Here is a 24,981-nt window from a genome sequence, read left to right on the forward strand (position 1 = left end):
CATGCCCTTTGACGGTGAACACCTTTTTGGCAGCAAGGCTGACGAGAGCCTTGAGAGGTTGCAGACCTCCAAAGCTGCAGCGAAGTCGTTGGGCGCTGCAGTTCGCCAACCTCTGCCTTTTCGTCCTAGGGGACAGCAATGGAGGGGTGGTTCCTTTCGCTATTACTCATCCTTCAGTAAAGCGAGAGGGGCTGGCAGTCAAAGAGGCCAACGCAGGGGTACCAGAGGTGGACGACAGGGTACCTGTGGTGCCAAGGCCGCTCGGGCAGTTGCCTCTTTGCCCTCAGGTAACGCCGCAGCCGCTACCACTCAGTCATGAGGCCATGTCCCATGATTTGCCGGTTGGGGGAAGGCTGGCGCAGCATCTTGTAGAGTGGCATGCTTTGATGCTGGAAATGCATCAGAGGGACAGGGCCTCTGAATCCTTGTCCTTTACTGCTTTTTATCGTGTGTTCTGTCGTGTTTCCTGCCCAGGAGTCCATGTGGGACTCCTGGCAGTGCAGCTCTCTCTTTTGGTTTGGTGAACAGACCCATGGGATACCCTTATGGCACGCATGGGTAGGGGTACAACCCTGTGCCCCTAGTGTATGTTTTTGGGCACCTGTGGGTGGCCCACAGAGCAGGGTATGGGCTGGTGGCAGCTCCATGCTGAATTTGACAGGTGCTCTGGGTGTCCTCCATTTTGGGATACCCAGGCCCTGCCATTGGGATCAGTTGATTCCTGGTAGGAAACAAGATGGCCCCTGTGGCCTCTTGCTTTCGATTGCCTGTTACCTTGTTTTCCCAAAGTCCTGGGAAGCCCTGACTCTGTCCCTTCCCCCTGACTGGCTGTTGGGTGGAAGTTCCATATATGGTGTTGTTGTGAAGGCCGAGCTAGACTGACTGGAGCCTTCCCAGTGACTGTATGTTGTGGGTACCTCCTGTGGGTGGGACCTGGGTGAATGCAGTGTGACCAATATACACTCCTTGTTGTGGTTGTCTGGTTTCTGGCATGAGAGACAAAGACTGAGACAGCCCTGCCCGAAACTGGCCTGAATGCAGTGTGTAGTGTTGAATGGCTGGGTACTTGTCCCAATCCACATTCCTTGTTGTGAGTGTCTGAAAGGGAGGAGTGTGGCCTGAATGCACTGTGTGCCTGATTGGCTGACTGACTGCATGAATGCCCTTCTGTATGATTGGTTGCTGAGTGTGTGCCAGCAGTGTGGATGCAAGACCGAATAGTATATCTGGGGACCTCTCGCCACTAATAATTGTTCAGAAGCGTTCAGAAGCTGAGTCTCCACTCTAAGAGTAACTGGAACTGCTGATCCTCGACGCCCAGCTGGAAGAAGAAGACTTGCTGTTGCACTTGCTTCGACCGATCTGAAAGCTGCCGAATTCGTCGAGGACTGACCCGAGAGAGGACCTGGTAAGGCGCCCTCTTTCCGTGCTCCGAGGGATCATCGAGCACCGCTACATCTTCGCCGAAGCGCCCTGGAAGTCAGACCCTCGAAAGGCTGCCGACCCGAGACGGGACCGCCGAGGAGATCGAAGTGAAGCACCCAGACATCGCCGCCGTCGAAGTCCATTGCCGTCGACCAGGGTTCGCAGGTCTGTGTCACCGCTGGAGGCCCGTCGAAGTTGTGTTGCCCAGCCGTGGAAACCACTTGACGCTGTGCCGCCGACGACCGGAGCCGTCCGCTCCTTGCCTAAGAACATTTGAATCGAAGGACTCCCTCGTCCGCACCGTCGACCGCTTTATCCTGCCGGAGAAAGTCGAGGACGACCAACGCGCCGAGGAGAAACCTGCTGGTGGGTTTCCCGCCACCCGATGACCACAAAGACTCGAACGACTCGACACCCTTGCTGGGCCCCCGTCTTCACAATCTTTGCGGTCCAGAACAATTGTCATCGAGGTGCCCCGCACGCCTTTGCCTTGCAGGACGCCAACGCTCCGTCGTCGACGAGCACCGCTTGGATCGAAGCTGCCGCCTCATCGATGCCGTTCTACCCTGTTTGTTGTCTGATGTTCGACGCCCCGTGTCTCCCGCTTGAAAGGGAAGGCATTCAAGAAGGGCCGTCGATTCCCCGCCGCCGAACGCCGAGTTCCTTGACGCTTCTCGACGCCTCTCGACGATCCGTGACTCCCGCTTGAAAGGGGGTCGCTCTAGAAGGATCTGTCGACGCCTCTTCGAAGAACTCGACTCCACCAGGTACATTGGGGGGGTAAAAACATTATAGGAGGGAATAAGACTTGCAGAACAATATATGGACTGGGCTTGTGCTATATCTTTATTTTACAGGTTGCCCAGGTGGGGGGGATCTCCACACAGAACTGTGTCTAGTGGTAGGGGCCAGTATTCTGCCTATTGCTCAACCATCTTAGTTTCTCTCCTCTCTCTATTGCTGGTTTTGCTCTATTGATCTGTGTGACTTTGTTACAGTATTGTTGATGCACTTTGATGAGATCTAATACAAAGGGTGGTACCACTTTAGAATTGTATATATTTGTCATTGTTGATTTTCCTAAGTACAAAGTGAGTTATTATGATAAGTGTACATAACCCTGAATATTGATTATATGAAGACTGTGTTCTAACCAATACAGTGTGTGGACATTCCTTTGTGGGGGCTTGGGCACTACACTGTACTTAAGAACCAGCCTGCATCACCTCCTGAGAAGCTACGCCTTGATTGCTCGACCATAGCTACCGAATAGAGAATCTAGGCTGGGGTCCTCTGTGCCTCCCCTCTACCATATAGAGAGCAGAAGTACAGACCACCCCCTACCAGTTCTTTACACATGCCATTACTTCAGATGTGTGGGTTCTGAAGATCATAACCCACGGCTACTGTCTTCCCTTTCGGCAGAGGCCTCACGACAATCCACCAGGGAACCTCTCTTTGAAGAGTCCGGACCCGCTCCTTGCGCAGGAAATTCAAGCCCTGCTGGAGAAGGGCGCCATAGAACTGGTGCCTGTAGCGGAGAGGAACAAGTGATGGTATTTCCCTTATTTTTTGATTTCGAAGAAAGATGGGGGATTGAGACCCATCATGGACTTGCGCGGTTTGAACAAACTCCTCAGGAAGGACAGGTTCAAGATGGTTACTCTCTCTAAAGTCATCCAGGCTCTTCAGCTTCAGGACTGGTTGGTGTCACTCGACCTCAAGGATGCTTACTTCCATGTGCCGATCCATCCCAAGCACAAGAAGTACCTGAGGTTCGCGGTTGGCGACTCGCACTTTCAGTTTCGGGTCCTGGCGTTTGGATTGACCTCCGCCCCGAGGGTTTTCACCTAGCTCATGGTGGTGGTGGCAGCGCATCTCAGGCAAGGGGGGGGATTCACGTCTACCCCTACCTGGACGATTGGTTGATCAGGGGGAGCTCTCCGGAGCAAGTCCTGGATCATCTGTCCGTCACCTGCCACTCCCTTCACAGGCTGGGCTTCTCCCTCAATTTAAAGAAGTCCCATTTGACGCCAACACAGCGGCTCCAGTACATCGGAGCAGTGCTCGACACTTCCCTGGGGCAGTGTTTTCCTCCCCAGGTGAGGGCTCTTCACATTCAGCAGATGGTGCCCAAGTTTCAGCATGCCCAGACGTTCCCAGCGTTCGAGTTCTTGAGGTTGCTCGGCCTCATGGCATCCTGCATTCTTCTGGTGCCAGAGGCTCGCCTGCGGATGAGATCTTTGCAGTGGGCACTCAAGATGCAGTGGTCGCAGTCCTCCGGCAGGATGTCGGACCCGGTTCAGGTGCCGCCCTTGATCGCCCAGGACCTTCTGTCGTGGGCCGTCGAAGGCAACTTGATGAAGGGGGCTCCATTTTGGCTTCCCTGGCCGGAGGTGACGATCGTGACGGATGCATCCCTCACGGGATGGGGAGCTCGTGCCAACGAGCTGACAGTCAGCGGTCGTTGGTCTCCGTCGGAGTCCAGACTCCATATCAATCTGTTGGAGCTGAGGGCCGTCAGGCTAGCCCTGAAGGCTTTTCTGCCGACTGTGCGTGGGAAGAATGTCCTGATCCTGACGGCCAACACAGTGGCCATGCACTACCTCAACAAAAAGGGGGGGGGGCAGGGTCACTTCCTCTGTGCAGGGAGGCGATGCAGCTAGAGTTCTGGGCCATCCAGCAGGAAGTTTCGATCTCGGCAGTTCATCTGGCCGGAGATGAAAACGTGACGGCGGACGCTCTGAGCAGGCAGAGCACGATCTCTCACGAGTGGGAGTTGTCTCAGGAGATTCTCCTGGAGATCTTCGCCCTTTGGGGGACCCCTCAAGTGGATCTCTTCGCCTCCAGTGTCAACCGGAAGTGCGAGAGGTTCTGCTCGCGGGAATTTCCTCCAAAAGGAGCCTTAGGAGACGCGTTCGTGGTGGAGTGGTCATTCCCGCTGCTGTACGTGTTTTCTCTAGTCCCCGTCATCCCGCAAGTGCTGCGGAGGTTACAGAAGTTCGGTTCCTGCATGATCCTCATTGCTCCGGCGTGGGCTCGGAGGACGTGGTACCCGGACCTTCTCGACTTGTCCATTTGCCCTCCACGTCGTCTTCCCTACCGAGACGATCTGCTCTTACGGGAGGGGGGTCAGGTTCTCCATCCAGAGGTCAGACCCCTCAACCTTCACGCTTGGCTTCTGAAAGGTTGAGGTATAAGGATTGGGACCTCCCTGAAGACGTGATGGAGGTGTTGCTCTCGGCCCCACTGCCAGCAACAAAGTCTCTTTACCGTTGCCGTCGCCGTAAATTCTGCGACTGGTGCAGAGTTCAGAATGTGGATCCTTTTGCATGTGACATCCCCATGGTTCTGTCCTTTTTACTTTCTTTGGCCCACATGGGATTGCAAGTGGGTACCATTAAAGGTTACCTGGCGGCGCTGTACATCTTTAAGCGCTCGTCTGAAGAGTGTTCCTACTTTAAAATCCCTTTTACTTTCTCAGTTTCTGAAAGGGCTCACTAATGTGTTCCCTCTGTCACCTTTCCTGGTGCCCGGTTGGGATTTAAACCTTGTTCTTAAGTTTCTTATGGGTGCTCCGTTTGAGCCTTTGCATTCTTGCCCTTTGAGGCTGATATCTCTGAAAACTGTGTTTTTAGTTGCGGTTACTTCCGCTCGCAGAGTGAGTGAGTTACAGGCACTTTCAGTTAAGCCACCCTTCACTGTATTTCACAAGGACAGGGTTGTCCTTAGAGTTCGTCCTTCTTTTCTTCCGAAGGTGGTTTCGGAATTTCATTTGGCCCAGAAGGTGGTTCTTCCGGCATTCTATCCTCCTCCGCATCCTGGTAAGGAAGAGGAGAGGCTCCATAGGCTTGATCCTAGGAGAGCTTTAAGCTTTTATGTTTCACGCATGTCCCGGGTCAGAGTGGACGATCAACTCTTTATTGGTTAAGCTGGGAAGCGTTTGGGACAGGCTGTGACGAAACAGACTTTGTCTCGCTGGATTATTTTGGCCATCTCGGAGTGTTACCGTTTGGCGGGTAAGGACCCGCCGGCTGGCTTGCGGGCCCATTCTACCAGGGGTATGGCTGCATTTACTGCCCTGCAGAGGGGTGTTCCAATTCGCAACATCTGTGATGCAGCCACCTGGGCTTCAGTACATACATTTGTACGTCACGATTCCCTCGATTCCATCCAAGGACACGATCTGGCCTTTGGCAAGGCGGTCCTTTGCTCTGCTCTTTGATTGGCAATTCTAAATTTTGATTCTAAATTCTTTCCCTCCTCCTTGCTCTGGTACTGCTTTGGGAGTCTGTCATAGATATGGAATACGTCGGAGGACCCAATCCCCTTGAAGAACAAGTTACTTTCTTACCTGGTAACGTTCTTTCAATGGGATGGTCCGACGACGTATTCCATATCGCTCCCTCCCTGCCTTCCCTGCTGCAGAATTTCTTTTGCGATTGCAGCTTACGTTCCGCAAGGCTTTGTGTCTGACTGGCAGTTGACTAATGTCACACGTTCTGGGGGAAAAAACTACAACTGAGGCTACGGGCGTCGTGCGTCCTACTTATCACATCGGATGACGTCGGAGGAGGTCCTCGACGACGGCGCATCGACGTCATCGACGCAGGACGCAGACGCCGAAAAAAGTTTCCGAAGCAGCACAGCTGTGGTGATTACATGTCATAGATATGGAATACGTCGTCGGACAATCCCATCGAAAGAACGTAACTTGTTCATCTCGCCTATCTTCTCTAACTGCTTCTCCATTGACTATCCTGCTCTCCTCACTAAATCTGGTAGGAAAAAGTTTAGAAAGGACATCCTGGTCTCCAACCCAGGCCTCCCTATCGCTGACACCTACACTAGTGCCTCCTCCAAGGAAACTCACTGACATCCTCTTTTTCGTACCTTCACCTGACCTATGGACCCTTCATATGGTCTCTGTGCTCTCTCCTTTCTCCTCTTCTCCCATTAATGGTGGCACCCGTTGGGGTGTCCTCTTGGCCTCCTTCCATTCCTCTAAGGCCATCATTAATGTCTACTCTAATGGGACCGTCTTGGTCCAAGGCCCTCAGGCCAACCTTCACCTCTTTGATAGACGCTTCCCGCGCCTCATCAACTTCCTTTCCTCTCCCCCATCCTCTGTCCTCGGTTACCTTGCCTCCCCCCCCTCCGTGCCCCCTCTCGTGCTCCTTCTCCTCCGCATGGTGTATCTCTGATCTGTACCCCTCCCCAGAAGTAGTTCAAGGATGGCAACCTTCTCCACATTGCCACTCTTAACTCTCGCTCTGCCGTCAAACATTCCTCTGATATCTGTCGCCTTCTTGAGGAACTGGACCTTGATGTCCTTGGTCTCACTGAGACATGGTTCACTGCCAGCTCTGTCATCAGCTTTGACACACTCCTACCTGACGGTTACAAGATCCTTTCCGTGCCCAGGCCCAACCGTGCTGGGGGGGGTGTTGCCCTTATCTTCCCTGAGTGGATTCCTGCCATTGTCACTCCTACGCAGACCTACTCCTCTTTTGAATGCCTTGTCTGCCAACTCTCTCTCTCTCCTAGCCATTCCCTTACTGTGGCTATCTATCGGCCACCCGGTCAAATTTCCTCCTTCCTCTCCGAGTGGGCGGACCTCTCCTCCTCACTCCTGTCCTCAACCACTCGACTCCTCTTTCTTGGAGGCTTCAACATTCACCTGGATGCCTCCTGTCCCCCTTCTGGACACTTTCGTGACCTCTGCGACTCTCTCACTCTCTATTCTCCCGTCTGGGCCGACTCATTCTGTAGGGCACACTCTTGATGCTCTGATCTCTTCTGACTTTCCCCTCTCTGTCCCTCTCGCCACTCCTCTCTCCTGGAGTGATCACTTTCTCCTATCCTCTCACCTCACCTTCCCTACCCCTCGGGCAAAGCTACCTTCATCACTGCCCCCCTACTTCTCAGTCATCCGACCCATGAAGCGCGTGTCAGTTGAGGCTTTCGCCGCCACCTTCTCGCTCCCCACCTCCCCCTTCGGCTGACTCCCACCCTGACACAGCCCTCTCCACTCTCCACTCTGTTATATCTGATACTGTTGATATCATTGCCCCTGTCATGAGAATCTGCCTGAAGCCCAAAGCCAAATATAACACCTAGTATGACTCGGATCTCGTCACCCTAAAATGCAAGTGCCGGGTGGCAGAGAGGAAATGGTATGCTTCATGTTCATCCTCTGACAAACTGGCCTGCTGCCTGCGCCAAAGGCAATACCGGCTCTCCATTCTCACCAGAGAAGTGAGCCCTTATCCAAGCCTGCATCTCTGCGGCATCTAACAATTCGGCTGAACTCTTTAAAATCTGCAAGGAGCTGGCCAACCCTGCTGCAGTCTCTACCTCTCCTGTCCCCTCCCAGGCCCTCTGAACGGCACTGGCCTCTCACTTCATTTCAAAAACTCAGGACATTCTGTCCTCACTCTCCTCCTATCACCTCCCTCCCTCTATTCCCTGCTCTTCCTCTGGCCCTTCTGCAGCCACCCCTCCTCCCTCCTTCTCTGCCTTTCCCCTTTTTTCTGCTGACGAGGTTTCCAGACAAATCCGATCTATGAAAGTCTCATCAAAACAGGTCCACCCCCGTTCCTCCAAAACTATCAAGGACCACATCGACTCCCTGGCTCCTGCCCTGGCTGACTTCTGCAATCACTCCTTCGCCTCTGGAGTCTTCCCATCCCCCCTTAAGCACTCCCTTGTGCACCCTCTTCTTAAGAAACCCTCTTCCGACCCCTCCTGCCCGGCTAACTATCGCCCAATCTCCATCACCCCCTTCCTGGGCAAGCTCCTGGAGAAACTGGCCATCTCCCAGCTTAATCTCCATGCTGAATCTGTTGGTAGTCTTCATGACAATCGGTCTAGCTTCAGAGCTGCCAGAAGCACAGAAACTGCTCTCCTGAACATCCGTGAGAACCTCTCTGTATCCCTACAGCCCCCTTCCCAGCACTTGTCTGCACTTACCTTGCATTTGCCACCAGGTGGCCCTTATTATTTATCTTGTACTGCACTTTCCCCTCTCCCTTTCCCCCTTGCACTTTTCTCTTCCCCTCTACCCATGCACTTGCGCGATCTGAATGACACCTGGCCTAGAAGGATCGTTGTCTGTCTCCCCTTTGTTCCCCCCTGCCTGCCTCGTCGCGCCTTGAAACACTTGTGTATAGGCGCGTTACAAATGCCATATCATATCATACTATAAATTCCTCGTCTGTTAGATAGCAACATTTCAATGCGCCTCTACACCATCTAATTTCATGCTTAAGGGATATCTGTTTCAAATGCAACTTCCTAATGTTAAAAATCGATCCACAAAAAGATATTCTCAACAAATAAATTATGTGATGAGTCCTGTGGAGTCCTCACTGATGTCCAGCTTAAGCTCTCCTCCCAGGTGGACGGGGTACATCAGCCGTAACCTGATCCTGACCATGAGGGGGTATTATGAGGTAGGATCACATGGGAGGATCACATGGGAGGAGCTGGCTGTTGGGGAGATATTGTGACTCCATCTGGACAAATGTGATGGTATTGATTTATAAATGAGGGCCATATAATTCCGAACTCCCTGATGGCATGCTGTCATTGTACAAATCCTTCCAGTTACAAAACTCAAACCTTTCTTAACCACTGTAGACTGAATGCCATTCGTATGTACATAACACACAAACCACATATCCTATCCCTGATGATTTTGTACTGTGTAGAAGTTCTGTTAATCCTATGGACTACACTCCCATGCCTCAATGAAGAGGGAGAAGGAGTTAATGTGGATTGAAAGAAACCCCAAGCAAAACGTGCAGACTATTTGTTGCAAGGTGAATCTGATGAGTGGGACATTTAAAGATGGTTTTCATTGACGATCAGAAGGTGGAGAGCAATGGAGCAGCTTGGGTGAAGCGGGAGGCAGAACCGCAGGTGAAAGCAGATGCACGGGGAGCAGACCGCCCTGAAACAGGCAGGTGCTCCCAAGCCGCCGCTTATCAGCAATTCGCATCGGAGTGGCGAGAGACCCTGTTGAGCGTGACAGGCTCCAGGGAAAAATTGCGACGGGACCAGCAGCAAAGGAGAATCTGTGCAGGACGCGGTCAAACCGGAAAGCAGCCATTTTACTGGCAAATGAAAATGAGACCCGAGTGTAGAGCATAAAGCAGGTCTGCCAAGGACGGGGACGACATTCCTGCATTGAAACTTGGCTGTCGTGACGTGTAGAGGTTGGAAGCGCCATGAGACACCGGTGAGGTGGCCTAGAGATAGTGGGGTGTACCGACAAGCACACAGACAATTGAAAGTGCAATTTGAATATCGACCAAGTAAATTAGATAGACTGAATGTTCACAATTCCCCATGCATGAAATGTCAATATGGGGAAAGCTGGAGCAAATGTGATTATAATCAGATGAATGTTAATGAAGAAGCTGAAAGAGAAGATTTGTGCAAGTCTCCATATAGGAGTAGTTCATATGGGGAAAGCTGGATCAAGCATTGCCATAAGCAAATAAATACTGATGAAGAAGATGAGAAACAGAACTTGAACAAGTGTTCATATGTGAGAGGTCCATTTGGGGGAGCTTGGAAGTTAAACCCAGAGTCAATGAAGTATATTCAGTACAGGAGTACAACTGTGCTATACGTGGAAATAAAAAGAACATTGAAAGTAGACCTGATAAATGGGATATATCAGGCAGTGAGCCTTTTGGGGGCATGATACTTGGCAGGAGAGGATACCAGGGGATCTGAGGCAATTATTGAAGAATTCCTGGTGAGGGAGTATGCAAGGAAGTCGTCATCTTTGAAGCAGTTGTGTAAAAGAGACACTTTGCCGTCCTTGAAGCAGTTGTATAAAAGATAAATGTTTCCATCCTTGAAATAACAGTTGTGTAAAAGAAACACTTTTCCTAGCCTTGTGAAACTGTTACTTGGAAGAGACATGCTCGTTAAGGAAACATTATTTGGAAAAATACATTTTCGCCATAATTCCTGAAATAATCCAGGGGAAGGGAACTATCCTCTGGATCCAAGGACTTCTCTTTTGGAGAAACCATTTTTGTTGTATTTATTTGTTTCACCTTTGAAGATTTTAGTTAAACAGATGTTGGAGACACTTTTTCCTTGCACTTCTTAGTTCATTTTTAGTGCGACGGTCTGATATGTTTTGGACACAAGGACAGTTTATATAATTTTGACAAGACACAGGCTGTTCGTTAGTTTTAATTTCCTAGGCCGGGAAACTTTCTTTAGGAAAGGGAAAGAGAGGCCTTTATCCAACCCATTTCTTTTAATAAAGATGTCTGATGTTGAAAACACTGCCGCTTTGTGTCCGTCTCTCATTTGTGACCCCTCACAATTATGACAGTGACATTGATAAGTCGTGTTGGGGTCCCAGTGATTTTTCAATTCAGCCAGGGTTATCATTCCCATCCTAAATTTAATGTAAAGTGCACATGCATATGTTGGTCTTAAAACATCCAAATGCCATTCCGCACCCATGTTGGTTTCCTACCCCATTATAAGCTAGTCGTTTGTGAATTGATTAGCATAGCTCTTCTCTCTTGCTCAACCAATTTATACCTTCTTTTTACTAGTCCCTTAGTAATGTCCATAAATCTTACAAACAAATGTCATAGTGATGTTTTTATTTAGCTACACCATTTTCCTTTTTGTCTGCCTTCCTGGGATAGATCCTTCAGTGCCTCAGTGTACACTGATAAATATGGTGAACTCCAAATGTTCACCCAGTATAAGAGTGGGTTCCATTTTCAAATAGTTCAGATCTCTCCTTTAATTGAGTTAAAGATATGACTGCAGAATATGCACAGATAGGGAACACATTAGCATGTTACGAGAAGATGGTCATATAAAGATGTAATATGCCAAAATTGCGGAACAGAAAACAAATTTTGATGCAATGGACGATTTAATGTTGCCTGACATGATATGGGCCAGGCACTGCTGAGATTGCTCCATTGATAAATAAAACAAAATCACAATATAGAAACTGGCTTATTCAATACAGGATTATGATTAATTCAGCTTGATGGATCCTATTGCTGAATGTCTTAAGGTTAGGAGAGTCCAAGAACCTTTGGCATGGGGTGAACATTTTTAAATTAGGTTAGGTTAATAAGTTACTTAATCCCATATCAAAAACCTTGTGGTCGGAACACATGAATAGATCAGACGTGAATTGCAGACTATTGCATGCAATGGTTACTATTATGAGCAAACGCTGCAAATATAGATGTGATGGAGATGGCATTGTTAATGTCTTCAGAAAATGAAATGCCTCTTGTGCCCCTGGACCTGATGGTTTCACTAATAGTTATCCAGTATAACACTGAGATGTGGGGTAATTTGCTGAATCTGTTCTTTACGAAAATTGCCCAGGATAAGTGTCCCTGCCTCCCAGCGCAACACCATCCTTATTCCTGTATTTGAAAAGGGAAATGGTCTGTTCCAGTTAATTTCTGCCTGCTGACCATGTTCAATGTCACCAGTAAGAGTTTCTCATATTTCTTAGAAGAGTTGATTAGATGGTCGGAAGAAAAGGGGAGGCAGGTTTCCAAAGGGGTTCCTCTACATCTCATAATGTGATGGTTTTGCAACTTTTGATGCAGCAAGCAAAAATTAATTTGGACAGCTTGCTTTACATTGCTTTTATTGATCTCGGCTTTTTTTGACACCATGGATTCTAACAGGCTCTTGTCAAAGCTACATAACAGGGGTATTCTGGGTAGCCTTTTAAACATAATTATTAGAGTACATACTGGAACCACAGCAAGACTACGCCGGAACCATAAGGGCACGTTGTCTAAACCTCTGCAATTGAATGTTGGACTTAAGCAAGTTTATGTCCTGGCACTTGCTGTGTTTAATCTGTATTTAGCAGATTTGCCGGTCGCACTACAGCCCATGCATAATTATTTTATAATATGTTTTACTTGGCTGAGTTATACAGACAATATCATTATTCTGTACCAAGCGCTGTTAGGCCGTAACCATTCTATATCTGCCTTGTATGACTATGCTTTTACCAAATTTGTGAACATCAATTTTGAGAAAATGTATATGCGTTTTGGTGAAAAAAGTCCAAATCTAATAAACACTGGGACGTTTTGATAATAATTTAATGGAGGTAAATCAATTTGTATGTTTGGGAGCCTGAATATGGAAAAATCCACCCGTGAAAGAACTCTCAATACAATGCAAGCACGATATGCTGGAATTATACAATTTATGAACTATAAATTGGGGTATTATTCAGACGATCTGATTCAGATCTATAAATGGCTAAACATGCCAATTGCAACGTTATCGCATTGAAACTAGTTTTCTAGCGGGTATATAAACTAATACATATGAAGGGACATTCTAGAAACCTATTTTGTATCCACTGTATCTCTATACCATGTATTAGGTTGGAACTTGGAATAACATCATTGGGTGCTGCGAGGGAGATGTATTTATGACACATAATGAATCCTTATGCAGTATTTTAGGCAATTTGCTGGGTGGCAATAACTGTAAAACTTTCCTAGAATATACTAAAATATGTAATTATTTATGAAAAGGAATTGGAAACCTGAATTAATAAGTGATTAGATGAGCTGAAATTAGAATTTGAGAAACTGTGACAATGAGATTGGAGTCTGAATGTAATTTACCTAATGGAGAAAACATTCTGACTATGCTACAGTTATTCTGTTTTTTAAGCACTCCGATATGTATTACTTTTCCTTTCCCCTAAATTATGAAGATTCTTTATGATGCTGCATTTTAGTTTACTTCCCTCCTTCTTAATAATGGGTGCTGCAAAGGGGGTACCATAGGATATGCAGAGTATGTATGACTCCACATACATTGCAACATACATCTGCTCACCCAATGTATAATTCTGCAGAATTCACCCTCAGTGGTTAAACTCTAACCACTTCTGGGCATATTGTCTCAGGTAGCTTTTGATCCCTTACTTCTGCACTGATGCACTTATGGAGGATGATTGCTTTTAAGATGAACGGATGAATTGTATATATACGTGACCTTCTCTTAAGTGCTTCCCAAACCATTCCAAGGACAGAGATATTCAGTGTTTATTAGTTCAATGAAGATATCTCTGATGGACAACTAGAAATAAAATTAAGTACCTTATTATTTTTTTTTTTTGTGTTTAGAAGTCGTAAAGACAGTTTGGAAAGTGAGAGCTCAGCTGCCATTATTCCACATGAGCTTATACGCACAAGGCAGCTTGAAAGTGTCCATCTGAAATTCAACCAAGAATCTGGAACACTCATTCCACTCTGCTTAAGGTAAGTGTTTTAAGCAAAACAATGCTGTCATGGCTGCAATTGGGTGGTGCATTCCTGCTTATGCAAATCATAAAGCTAAACATGGGTGTTAAACTCCTCTAAAGGGCTTTTGTAAACGTCCTCTGATACTTCAAGTGAACTTATTTGAAAACGTTCAATAGTGTGGAGATCTTCTGTATGCCTTATGCTAACTGAGCCCGTTTTTTGATATTGTCATTGTGTTGCTACCTCAGCTGCTTCTTTAAGCGTTTAGTACTTCTCCTTCCCGCCCTCCATTCCACCCTACTTAAGGGGTATCTTCTTTGTGAAGAGTGGGTATTTCATGTATGGAGGAAAGGGGCCAATTGACGAGGAGTACAGCAGTTGCTGCTGTAATTTTCTTTTTACTCAGCCCAAAAAGGAGACCAAGCAGACGCAAAGAAAAGATATGAAAGTCAGACACTCGCGCCCCCACACAGTTGCCAAGTGGGTGCCCACAGATCCAACCAGCGGAACATTTCTCCACCTTGGATGGGATAGGAGCACTCTAGCAGCAGTCTGGCAGCTGGGGATTTTTTTACTTGGGCCTCAGTCTTCCAAAAAGTCCTTAATGCTACGTCATGCATTCCAATTCCTGCTCACACAGCTTCAAGCCATGCATGTTGATTGAACTGACCCTTTTCAGCATGGATTTGCATTTGCTCTTCTTTGAGAGTCTTGGACCAACACTCGTGTCATCTCTGCATTTTTTTGACCTTTGAATTAAGAACCCGAGATGACACCTCTGATAAGACACTATATTGGGCTACACTGAGGCCTTCTCCTTACTCTGTCAAAGGTACTGTGGACCGAGTCTAATTCTGGTCTCTTACTGGAGGTACTGTCTGTACAGTTTTCTACCTGTCCTCAGGTTGAGGTCCATTCGCAGCCTAAAATATTGCCTGAAGAGAACTCCTCTAAGCTTTGTCATGGAGATTCTCCAGAGGTGTGTAGAATTTCTCAGAAGAAATTATCTCGGCCCATCCATGCAGCTTTCTTTCCTCTAACATCAATGCCATTTACACAATCAACATTCATGCACTGAAATCAGCAACATGTCAGTCAGGTGAGCAACCCTCTGACCCTAGGCTTTGCACCCCGGTGGAGGGTTTGAGACTTTCAGCCTGCCTATAACATACTTTTGCCAACACTGGATGATCCAGATCATAAATATCACTAGAGATTCTATATTCTCGAATGGATTTGTTAACCCCTTTGTTATAGGGTACCTTTGCCTCCTAGACTATCATGGGCATGAGCGACTATTTATTTTTAATTCCTTTAATTCTTCGATTCACTTGTGAAGAACGTCCCTCCCTGTCTTCAAACATGGGGGCTGTTGATGTGCTGTGGACTGACAGTGGATTTCAGGAGCGCTCTGCACCAATACTGCAAGACAGAGAATCTTCCTGCACTCCCAACAAATGACCCAGAGCCTTAAGTTTGGGAATTACCTCCGACATGCTCCACCCTCCTCATGAGGACCTTTGGTTTACCCAAGCATGATGCATGCATGTATTGAGACTAGTGTCTGTGATGACAGAGCCCCACTCATGGAAACAGGAAAGAAAGGGGAGCAGCTTTATGGGCACGCACACAATGGCAACATATTGCAATGTGAAGCCACAAGGACAATGGATGCATAGCAGAGCAAATGCCACAAAGTAAAATGAATTAGAAGAAGAGTATATAAAGCTTGTGCATTAAGACTGAGGTTGTGGTCTGGAGATGCAAAGAGGATGCCATGAAGCTGAAAGAGCAGTGTGAGGATCAAAGAGCCATATTTTCCTGCTGTGTTCAGATGGGACCCTCCACTGATTATCAAGTTGGGCACTCTTATCACTGGAAGCAACAGTGCAGAAAGTCATAGCAATTTTGGCAGGGTATCCCTGGAAGTTACAGTGCAAGTTGTGAGTGCCGCATACTGAAAGGCTCTGTGTGAGATCTGCATAGAGTGAGCTGGGCACTATATCCCTGAGAGACTGAGAAAATAAGGAGCAGGCTGGCTGATGTATTCATGGGTTTCATAGGGAAGATAGCAGTGTGCTGGATCCCTAAGTTATGTCTTGGGTTATATTAAATTCCCTAGTTCCAAATAGGTCAACTTCATGTCATAAATCTGAATGAGGTATCCGTGTATATATATTTATTTGTGGAACACCTCAAGGTCTCATACACAAGTTAGTTGCAAATAACAATTGTGGTAATTTGTGTTTTGGTTCTTTGCCCATGTGTCTTTTCCCAGCTTCCTCCCCTGTTCATTTGCATTTATTCTGCCACACTCCTTGGCCCAAAGACCATCAGCATCTTTAAACCAATCTTTTCCACATATCCCAGTACCTTCAGTCGGTACCACACAACCTTCATGTCGGGATTACCCCTGTGTTCATAAAGTGTCATAAATGATGGTGTGGTGAGTTTGAGGCATTCCCCATAATAATATTTAGGCATTTATATAGCGCTACGAACCCTCAGGTATCTGAGCGCTGCTTATTATTACCCACGGTGTGTGGTGCTCATTTATCGAGCTCGGAAGGATGAAAGGCTGAGTTTGGCCTCACCGGGATTCGAACCTGCGTTAGCAGGCTCTGCACAGATGTCAAAGCGAGCGCTCTACTCGCTGTGCCACTTGACTGGCTAGAGAGGGCCCCTAGCACAGGAGATTAGGATGGCCCAGCTGCTACCCGATGTTCCTCCCGGTGGGTGGAGTGGACAGTTGGAGAGGGGACAGGAGTTGGGGCCCCTCTCTATGTCCTCTGCCTTCCTCTGGAGTAGGGTGCTTCTGGGTTCCTCCTTGTTAAGACTCACACCACAGGCTGAGAGGGGTTGCTATCCCCTCTTTTCGAGGTCCGCTTTCAGATCTTGCACCTCCACCTTTGTCCAGAATTCGTCTTCTCACAGTACACTAGCTGACTGAGGATATAGTGGAAGGCAATCTGCATTTGCCTGTTTTGCTACAGCCCGGTGTGAAGAATCTCAGGATGTCGTCCCCGTTTCCCTACGGGAAACCCCCTTCTCATGTGGCCAGGGTGGTGCAGCCACAGTCTGGGGTGTAAATATGAAGGAGGATCACATGGGTAAGGAGTTCCCCTATGGACTTGGGGACGATATCCTAGAGAGAACATGGTATCCCCCTTTTTTGATGCTTGTTAATCTGCTTAGAATCGCATGCTGTGCATATAGTCCGACATCCAGTGGTCACCGCAGAGTATTGCATCTTGCCTTTCGATAATCGAAAGGGGACGTCGACATGAGCGTGCCTGTAACACTATCCCTACGTGATGTGTAGTGTACCCAAAATCCCACACGTGTCGAGGTCCCTCAGATTGTCCTTTTTCCTCCCAGCATAATGGTCGCCTTATGCGGAGCTCGGCCCAAGAAATTACTATGGTTTTCCTTGACCTTTGGTCGTATATATATTAGAGTTTTAAGTATTACCCAACCGTCCCTTCCATTGACTGCTGTTTCCAGGTCTCCGCCAAAGACGGTTCCACGGATCTTCGACAGTGTTCAAGCTGGCGCTGCCGACCACGTGGTCGGGCTTTCTGGCCGGCCTACACAGTAGGGAGAGTGGGGTCGGGTGGACATTTCCCTTTCTGAGTGCCTTTCCCTTTCCTCTCTTTGTTCCTTGGGTCTCTTTGTCACTTTTTATTTCCTCAGCTATGGACAGGACTCCATTTAGGTTTTGTCCTTCTTGTAAGGCCAAATTCCCTTGGAAGGATGAACACCGTAAATATAATCAGTGTTTGCCCCTTAATCACGACGAGACGGTTTGTGCGGCTTGCAAGCTCCTGCACCCGAAAACTCTGAAGGAGCGTCATGTTAAACGGTGGGCGGCCTGCAGAATGTTGCAGGCCAAGTCTAGCTCTCTCACTGCCACAACTGCCGATTGTGATAAGGGGCTGAGTGACGAACAAGCCTCAGATTCAGAGGCGATTGACCTCTCGCCGGAGCATTCTCGCTCCACGTCGTCTGTCCCCGGCCCACTAGGCAAGACTCAGGTCCTGCTATGGGGAATGCACACCACGGCGACAAAGACGCCCACGTTTTACACACTAAAAACACAACCCCAGGGACGTCTTTGACAAAGCAGTCAAAGCGATCCATAGCGCCAACGGGCACACCGATATCTTCGGCCCTGCCTGCCGACCGCCCGGATCGGCAGCCCTCCCCACAACCGCAGAAGCGTCTTGCGACTGAGCCCTCTAAATCGAAGTGCGCTGCCCCCAATATTCAGCGATCCGTCGAGACGCATCGAAAGAAAGTGTTCACGGCCGAAAAGGCCCTGGTTCCGCCTAAAGTAGTTGTGCAACCAGAGGCCCGAACTTTAGAACTTCCCGATTCTGAAGTGATTACCGAAAGCATCGCCAGGATCATTTCAGCGGATTCTCAGAAACAGGTCCAAGGACTCATCGAAACCCAAGGACAAACACAGGGATTCGTCGAAATCCAGGGATAGGCCAAAGGATTTACCGGAACCTACGGAAAGGCCCACAGACAAACCGAAGGACACGCGTCAACCGTCGGAACCCCGAAAAGACTTTTCGGAAGGCACTGGAGGGATTTCTTCACCGTTAAAGGAGAAATCTCCATGTTTGGCAACAGAAGATCCACTACGAGAGAACTTTCCACCCCTGGACCACTCTGATTCATCTGTTTGGACCAGAGAAAAATTTGAAGGATGCATGGACAGGCTAGAGAGGTTTGTAGAACTCTCTGAGAAGTCCACACCCAAGGGATCTAGAGAGGGAAATCCCCCTCTCCCTGTGGCTAAGCTTCAGGGGGTCTTTGACTATGCTGAAGATGAGGAAGAAGAGGAATATATTTATGACATCACTGAGGAGGAGGCTCAAGATGAAGATCCCTTTGGTGACTGTGAAGAGGTTCATTTGGACCCCACTGAGCGTTGGGGAGTAGACCCAGACCCCATTGATCTTCGCCCTTGGCAGTCACCTACTCCAACACCAGAACCTGATGCCTTGTGCAAGGACTCGCCTCCAACCACCCCCATTCGACAGGCCTCCTTGGTCGACGATCATATGGCTTTCAACGCCATATTGAGGAAAGCAGCGGAACATTTCCGTATTGCTACCCAGGAAGCTGTTCCAGAAGCTGATTTTGTGGAGGACATTTTAAAAGAAAAACCACCTGCAAGCCAAGCTATTCCTCTATTAAATTCAATCAAGAAGCGATTGGCCCCTTCTTTATTAACACCTGCCCTTCCTAGAGCAGTGAATCCTAGGGTAGAAAAACTTTTTTGCCCCTCCCCCTCTGATCCCCTCTACATCAGGAGTCATTCTACTCCAGATTCACTGGTAGTGACAACTACCGGGAAAAGAGCAGGGGTTCCCCTATCTACCGGGGAGGTGCCCCCTCACAAGGAGTGTAAGACTATACTCTCTGGGGAAGAGGATCACTGCGGCTGCAGCTTATTCCACTCCCATTGCAAATAATACAACCTTGTTGGCCAGCTATGCTGATGCACAATGGGCCAAGCTAGAGGAGACCGCTGCAAGCCCATCTGCTCTCAACCGTGGCAGAGGGCAGGCAAGTTAACCAGAGTATGCTCAAAAATACTTTGGATGCAGCAGAGACAGCCGGAAGGTCCTTGGCTCAGGGTACCCCTCTGAAGAGGCATGCATGGCTAAGGAACTCTGGTTTCAAACCAGAGACCCAAGCTTCTCATATAAATAAACCAGTGGAGAAAGCTAATTTATTCGGAAAAGCAGTGAATGAAGCCCATGAAACTGCTAAGGAGCAGCATCCTTAAGACTCTGGATCTAATCACCCAGAGACCTTCACAAAGAAGGGGGAGCGGGAATAGACGTTCCTTTTGTGGCCAATGTTTCCCTCAAAATCAATACGGCTCGGGGAAATAACTGGTCCTTTCTCCAAGGAACCAGCAGCTACACCACTCCATATCCCACAAGGGGGCAATGACGTGGTAAAGGAAGGGGCTGGAATTCTACCCCTCAAAGCTCCCGGTCTCAGGCCAGAAATGACCTGCAGTTCCGGGTCCCCTCCCATGCATCCCCGGTCGGGGGCCGGCTAACATAATTTCTTCAAGCATCGGGAATAACTACAGACCAGTGGGTGCTGAAGATGGTTGCCCACAGGTACTGTATAGAATTCTGCCAGACCCCCCCAGTTCAGACCGCCACGAGCAAGACGCCCGACTCCAGAACATCTGCGCATCCTGCTACAAGAAATCGAGACGCTGCAGGAAAAGGGCGCCATAGAGGTCGTACCTCTTCTACAGGTAAACAAGGGTATTTATTCAGTGTACTTCCTTGTACCCAAAAGGGATCTCACCATGCGCCCTGTATTTGATTTGCACCCAGCAAACAAATTTGTGAAGCCCCAAAGGTTTTGTATGGTCACTCTGCAAGAGATAATTCCCCTGCTCACACAGGGGGATTACATGGCAAAATTGGACATGAAAGGTGCATACTTTCATATTTCAATGTTGCCGGCACACAGAAAATACCTCAGATTCATGATACAAGACGAGCACTATTGAGTTCAAAGTACTGCCCTTCGGCATAGCCTCTTCACCAAGGGTATTTACAAAGGTACTGGCTTTGGCAGCAGCACACATGCGCAGGCAATCCGTCCCGGTTTATCCTTACCTCGATGACTGGTTCATAACAGGGGACTCCTACGAAACATGTCTGTCAAATACCCAAAGAACAATAGATCTTTTATTCAGCCTGGGTTTCTCCATCAACGAGAAGAAATCCAGCGTAGACCCCGGTCAGGTCAAGCAGTTCCTAGGGGCTCTAATTCAAACAAAGGACGGCCTTGTCTTCCCCTCCAACGAGAGGGTCCAAAACATGCTGTTTGTAATCCCTCAATATGTAGCCAGTCGAGAGGCGATGGTACGCAAAGCTATTCGACTGTTGGGAATGATGGCATCATGCATTTATTTGGTTCCTCACACGCGCTTGCGTCCAATGTAGGAATGGCTCAACAGCCAGTGGTGTCAGGCCAACGGACAATGGGACGATCTAGTGGTGGTCTCGCCAGCCCTCGTTTTCTCGCTACGGTGGTGGTCGAAGGAGAACCTCTTGAAGGGGAAATCCTTCACCACCCCTGCATTGGAGGCCACTCTAACTACAGACGCATCTCTCACAGGATGGGGAAGCTCACTTGCTTCAACACAGCGCACAGAGTTTGGTAGTCAAACATAGCATCTAACCACATAAACCTGTTGGTACTGTTAGCAGTATTCAAAGCAGTGAAAGCTTTTCAGACATAACTGCAGGGAAAGGCGGTCCTGATCCTCACAGATAGCACCACGGCCATGTACTATCTGAACAAGCAAGGGGGCATGCACGCTCCAGTGCTGTCCAAACTGTCCCAGAACATTTCTCCAATGCAATACAAATACAAATAGGGAAATGCAATACAAATAGGGAAGTCTGGGTAAATGAAATAGTGCTTTGTGTAGTTAAACACAGACTGCACTTGCAGAGTCCCATATGTCAGAACAATGAACGCTTACACAGAGGCAGAGTAAATGAGACACCAGCCCTAATGACAAGCTGCTGAGATGTTGTCTGCCCACAAAATAATTCCAAGATAGCAGAAACCTGTGTAACAGCGGTAGGTGGAGAGGAGGTGAGAACAAGCCGAGAGGAGGTGGTGCGAGACAGACGGTGAGGGGCAGGCGGAGGGGTGAGGCGGGTGCGAGACGGGGGGGAGAGGGTGATGCGAGACGAGGAGGAGGAGGAGGAGGAACAACCGAGTGCTATGGATTGCTGGTATAGGGGATCCAGGTCTTGTGACTATTTGGTACTTGAGAGCGAATAACCTATTGTCTACTTGTATTCAGCCTTACGAGAAGCCATCTGAACATTTGTGTGCCTGTTTTCGAACCCAAGAAGGCACTCTACTGTGTGCCAGATTTGATGACCTTTTGTTTGTTGTAATTAAAGGCCCTTTATGACATTACTTAGTCTTTCCTTCTCATTGATCCCCACTCAACTGTCCACACATGCTAAATGTTTTTTCTTTCTTAGCTTACAACTTTGTACAGTTGGTGTAAAATCTGGCAGCGATCAAAAGTGGAATTATCCTTCTGCAAGCCACACTGGCTCATTGAGACCACTTTAATACTAGCAAATTACCCAAAAAATCTTGAGGGCGGTAACATTTTGGGTTGGCCCTTTGATCCTTCTTCGAAATGTGACGATGTCAGGCTTTCCAAGACACTGTAGTGGCCATGTATCTCTTGATCACATTAAAGACCACTCTCAGAATCTAGAACCACATGAATAAGTCCCACTTATGTGCTTCTGAGGGCCGACCTTATTACGCATCCAGCCTTTCCATTTCTTTCATTTAATTCCAGCTATTGCTCGTTGAGAAGAGGAATCTCCCTTGCTCACTTCCACCTAATCTTGTTGGCAACACCTTGTATAAGGCCAAAATAATACAATTCTTACTGATAACATGTATCCTCATATCAAGGATTGGCTATTAAAGGGAGAGGTTGGCGACGGCTGCCTCAACTTAGAGAGCGTCCCAATGTCACTGGCTGTGAGCTGTTATTTTGGGCCCAAAAGAGATGTATACCTTTCTGGCCATGGCTACTCGGTCAAGTTCATTTTTTAGAGATTTTAGAGCATATTTAACGCGTCAGCCTTGGCTTTCGTACAGGTCTGATCAAAGCATCTTTCTGTTTTTTGGATTTCATCACAAAAATTGCAAAATTGACAGAGAATATCTCGTCCATTGATTTCATCATATTCACACATGTTCATATGTGATTGTAATATGACAAACCCTGGATGGCTTAACAACCAAAATAATTACAATGTCGGGCAAAACATCACAAACCTTTTCTCCAATCTTTTGCCATGAATTTTCCTCCTTTCATTTGATATTTTTCCATTCCCTCTCTAATCTTAAGAGTATCCAAACATTGTGTCTAAAATCCTATGATTGGGAGCTCTGAGAGAACTTGCTTTTGTGTCCCGCCCTCCCTCTGCTGGCATTTGCACCCCTTGAACTATTTTAGCCACCATCAAAGATGTATTTTAAGCCCCTTTGGCGACTTCAACTAATTGTGCTTTGCTGCTGAAGTTGTCCTTATGGCTATCAGGGCAGACATCTTGCGAATTGCCCCATTTTCTTCCTGTATGCGATAACTCATCCATAAAGTTTCAGTCACAATCTGGTGGTTGCTGTGTACATTTTATAGGGATGCTCTGCGGCGTAGCCTTTTTACTTCATTGGTATGCTCTTGCTTCCTGAAAAGGAACATGACCCCAAAATGTTTAAGCCCTATGACCTGACTTTACCATTTTCTTTGTGTCCTTCTTGTAAAATTTCCACAGTGGCAGCCGTCATTTTAGCTATTTTCCTGCGTAAACTCTGAGTTAGTTACCTTTTAACCTACAACTGGCGGCTGCCTTTTGGCTTTGCCCTGTGGTATATGGGAGAGACTTAGAAACTCTTAATGACTGTCACCAAGTATTGTCAAGTGTGCTTACATACCAATTTTAAATTGTTACTGTGTCTTTTACCAACATGTTGCAGTTTAATATTTATATTTGATTTTTAGTAAGATCTGTATTGTAGATTTTACCTTAAATAACTTTATGGAGCAGTTATATTTTTCAGTAAAGATACCCTAGTGGCCAGCCTCCCTCCCCAACCCTCCCTTTGAGAGTGAATCCAGACTGCGGTCAAATTACCATTATAAGTGTCTTTTAACATAACGAAAATCATGTACACACACTCTATTGGTTGGTCTTCTCAAGCTCTCGCCAGCGAACTTGTGAAAAACACTCCTGGCAGTCATGCCAGAGCTGTCATAACCTAAACGTTTGTCTCACCTTGCATGGATTGGCAGTCAGCAGTTGGAAACCACTAACTTTATCCTTTGCATAGAGTGATCCAAAGAAAAGGTCCACCTTTCACTTTGGGGGCCCCAGGCCCTCCTTTCACTTTGGGGGGACCCCAGGCCCTCCTTTCACTTTGGGGGGGCCCCAGGCTCTCCTTTCACTTTGGGGGGGCCCCAGGCCCTCCTTTCACTTTGGGGGGGCCCCAGGCCCTCCTTTCACTTTGGGGGGGCCCCAGGCCCTCCTTTCACTTTGGGGGGGCCCCAGGCCCTCCTTTCACTTTTGGGGGGGCCCCAGGCCCTCCTTTCAACTTGGGACCTTTACCTACAGTTGATTACTACTCTGCATCAGAACCAGTATGCCCCTCAGCCAATCAGAACCTGGTATTTTTTCCTATAGTTTCATGGGACTCCCTCCTGGTTGTGACTACAATCATAGAGGTTGCCCTGGGTAAGAACTGGGTAAGAACTGTGGAACTTTTTAAACGGAGGTTGCTAGTTAACTTTTGACATTGCATCTTTTGAGGAGTTGACCCTAACAGGTCTTAGAGACTTTCCTGAATTGCTTTGCTTTTAACCACAGTCCGAAGAAGGGAGACCTATTTAATTCGAAAAATTTCCATTAACATTTACATGTACATACCCAATATCAATCAACAATATTGTCCATAATGCATTAATAACAGCATTCAAGAATGAATTCCGGAACAATATTAATCAACAAAATGAGACTATCCACGATGAGGACCCTTCATTAAAAAATGTATACAAATACTTATTTAGTCCATATAGCAGAAGCCACCCGTAGCAGCTCTTGACATGTTGCCTAAGTTTGAAGTTTGTGATCTCTAATGTTTAAGGCTATATCTATAAACCTCATCAGATTGTAGAAGAACCGCGGCTCAACACAGTTGAACCGCAAGGACAAAGCTTCCTTGCATGATCTGATATGGTGCTCCAGGAAGTGTGGCTTTAACCACTCACTCCTCTCCATTCGTTAGAATGGGCAGATGAGAAAGAAATGGGCCAGATCTTCATCAAACCCCATACCACAGTCATTTTGGTGAAACCCTCCTCCAACTTGTCCTTTTAAAGAGAGTGAGCAAAGTCAGTAGGGCCATGATTAACAACCTCCTTCCTGTAGGGGAATTCATTTTACTGATGGTCCCGGGTTTGTCAACGTCTCCTTTTGCTCAGCGTACGTTGCCAGGGAAGGCAAAAGTAGAATTTTAACCACATCTGAAACCAGCACCCTCTTCGTGACCAGGCTTGTGAAATATTACTCTTGCCTATATCTTGAGGTAGTGATATCATTGCAGAGCTTGCTTCCGTCCTTATACTATGTATATTAGACCTAACTCGCAGAGGTCTCCTTCTCCA

General features: G+C 47.6%; 1 protein-coding gene across 3 annotated transcripts in view; it reads left to right on the forward strand.

Annotated features, from left to right (window-relative positions):
* SUFU (SUFU negative regulator of hedgehog signaling) overlaps positions 1–24,981 on the forward strand; it is a 988,972-nt gene that overhangs the window by 850,592 nt on the left and 113,399 nt on the right. For all 3 annotated transcript variants that reach the window (XM_069611674.1, XM_069611675.1, XM_069611676.1), the window contains one exon: positions 13,602–13,736. In XM_069611674.1, coding sequence (XP_069467775.1) covers positions 13,602–13,736 — 135 coding nt within the window. The remainder of the gene's footprint in view (positions 1–13,601; positions 13,737–24,981) is intronic.

Source organism: Ambystoma mexicanum, chromosome 8 (genome assembly GCF_040938575.1).
Source record: "Ambystoma mexicanum isolate Mex_15411 chromosome 8, UKY_AmexF1_1, whole genome shotgun sequence".
Lineage (NCBI taxonomy): Eukaryota > Metazoa > Chordata > Amphibia > Caudata > Ambystomatidae > Ambystoma > Ambystoma mexicanum.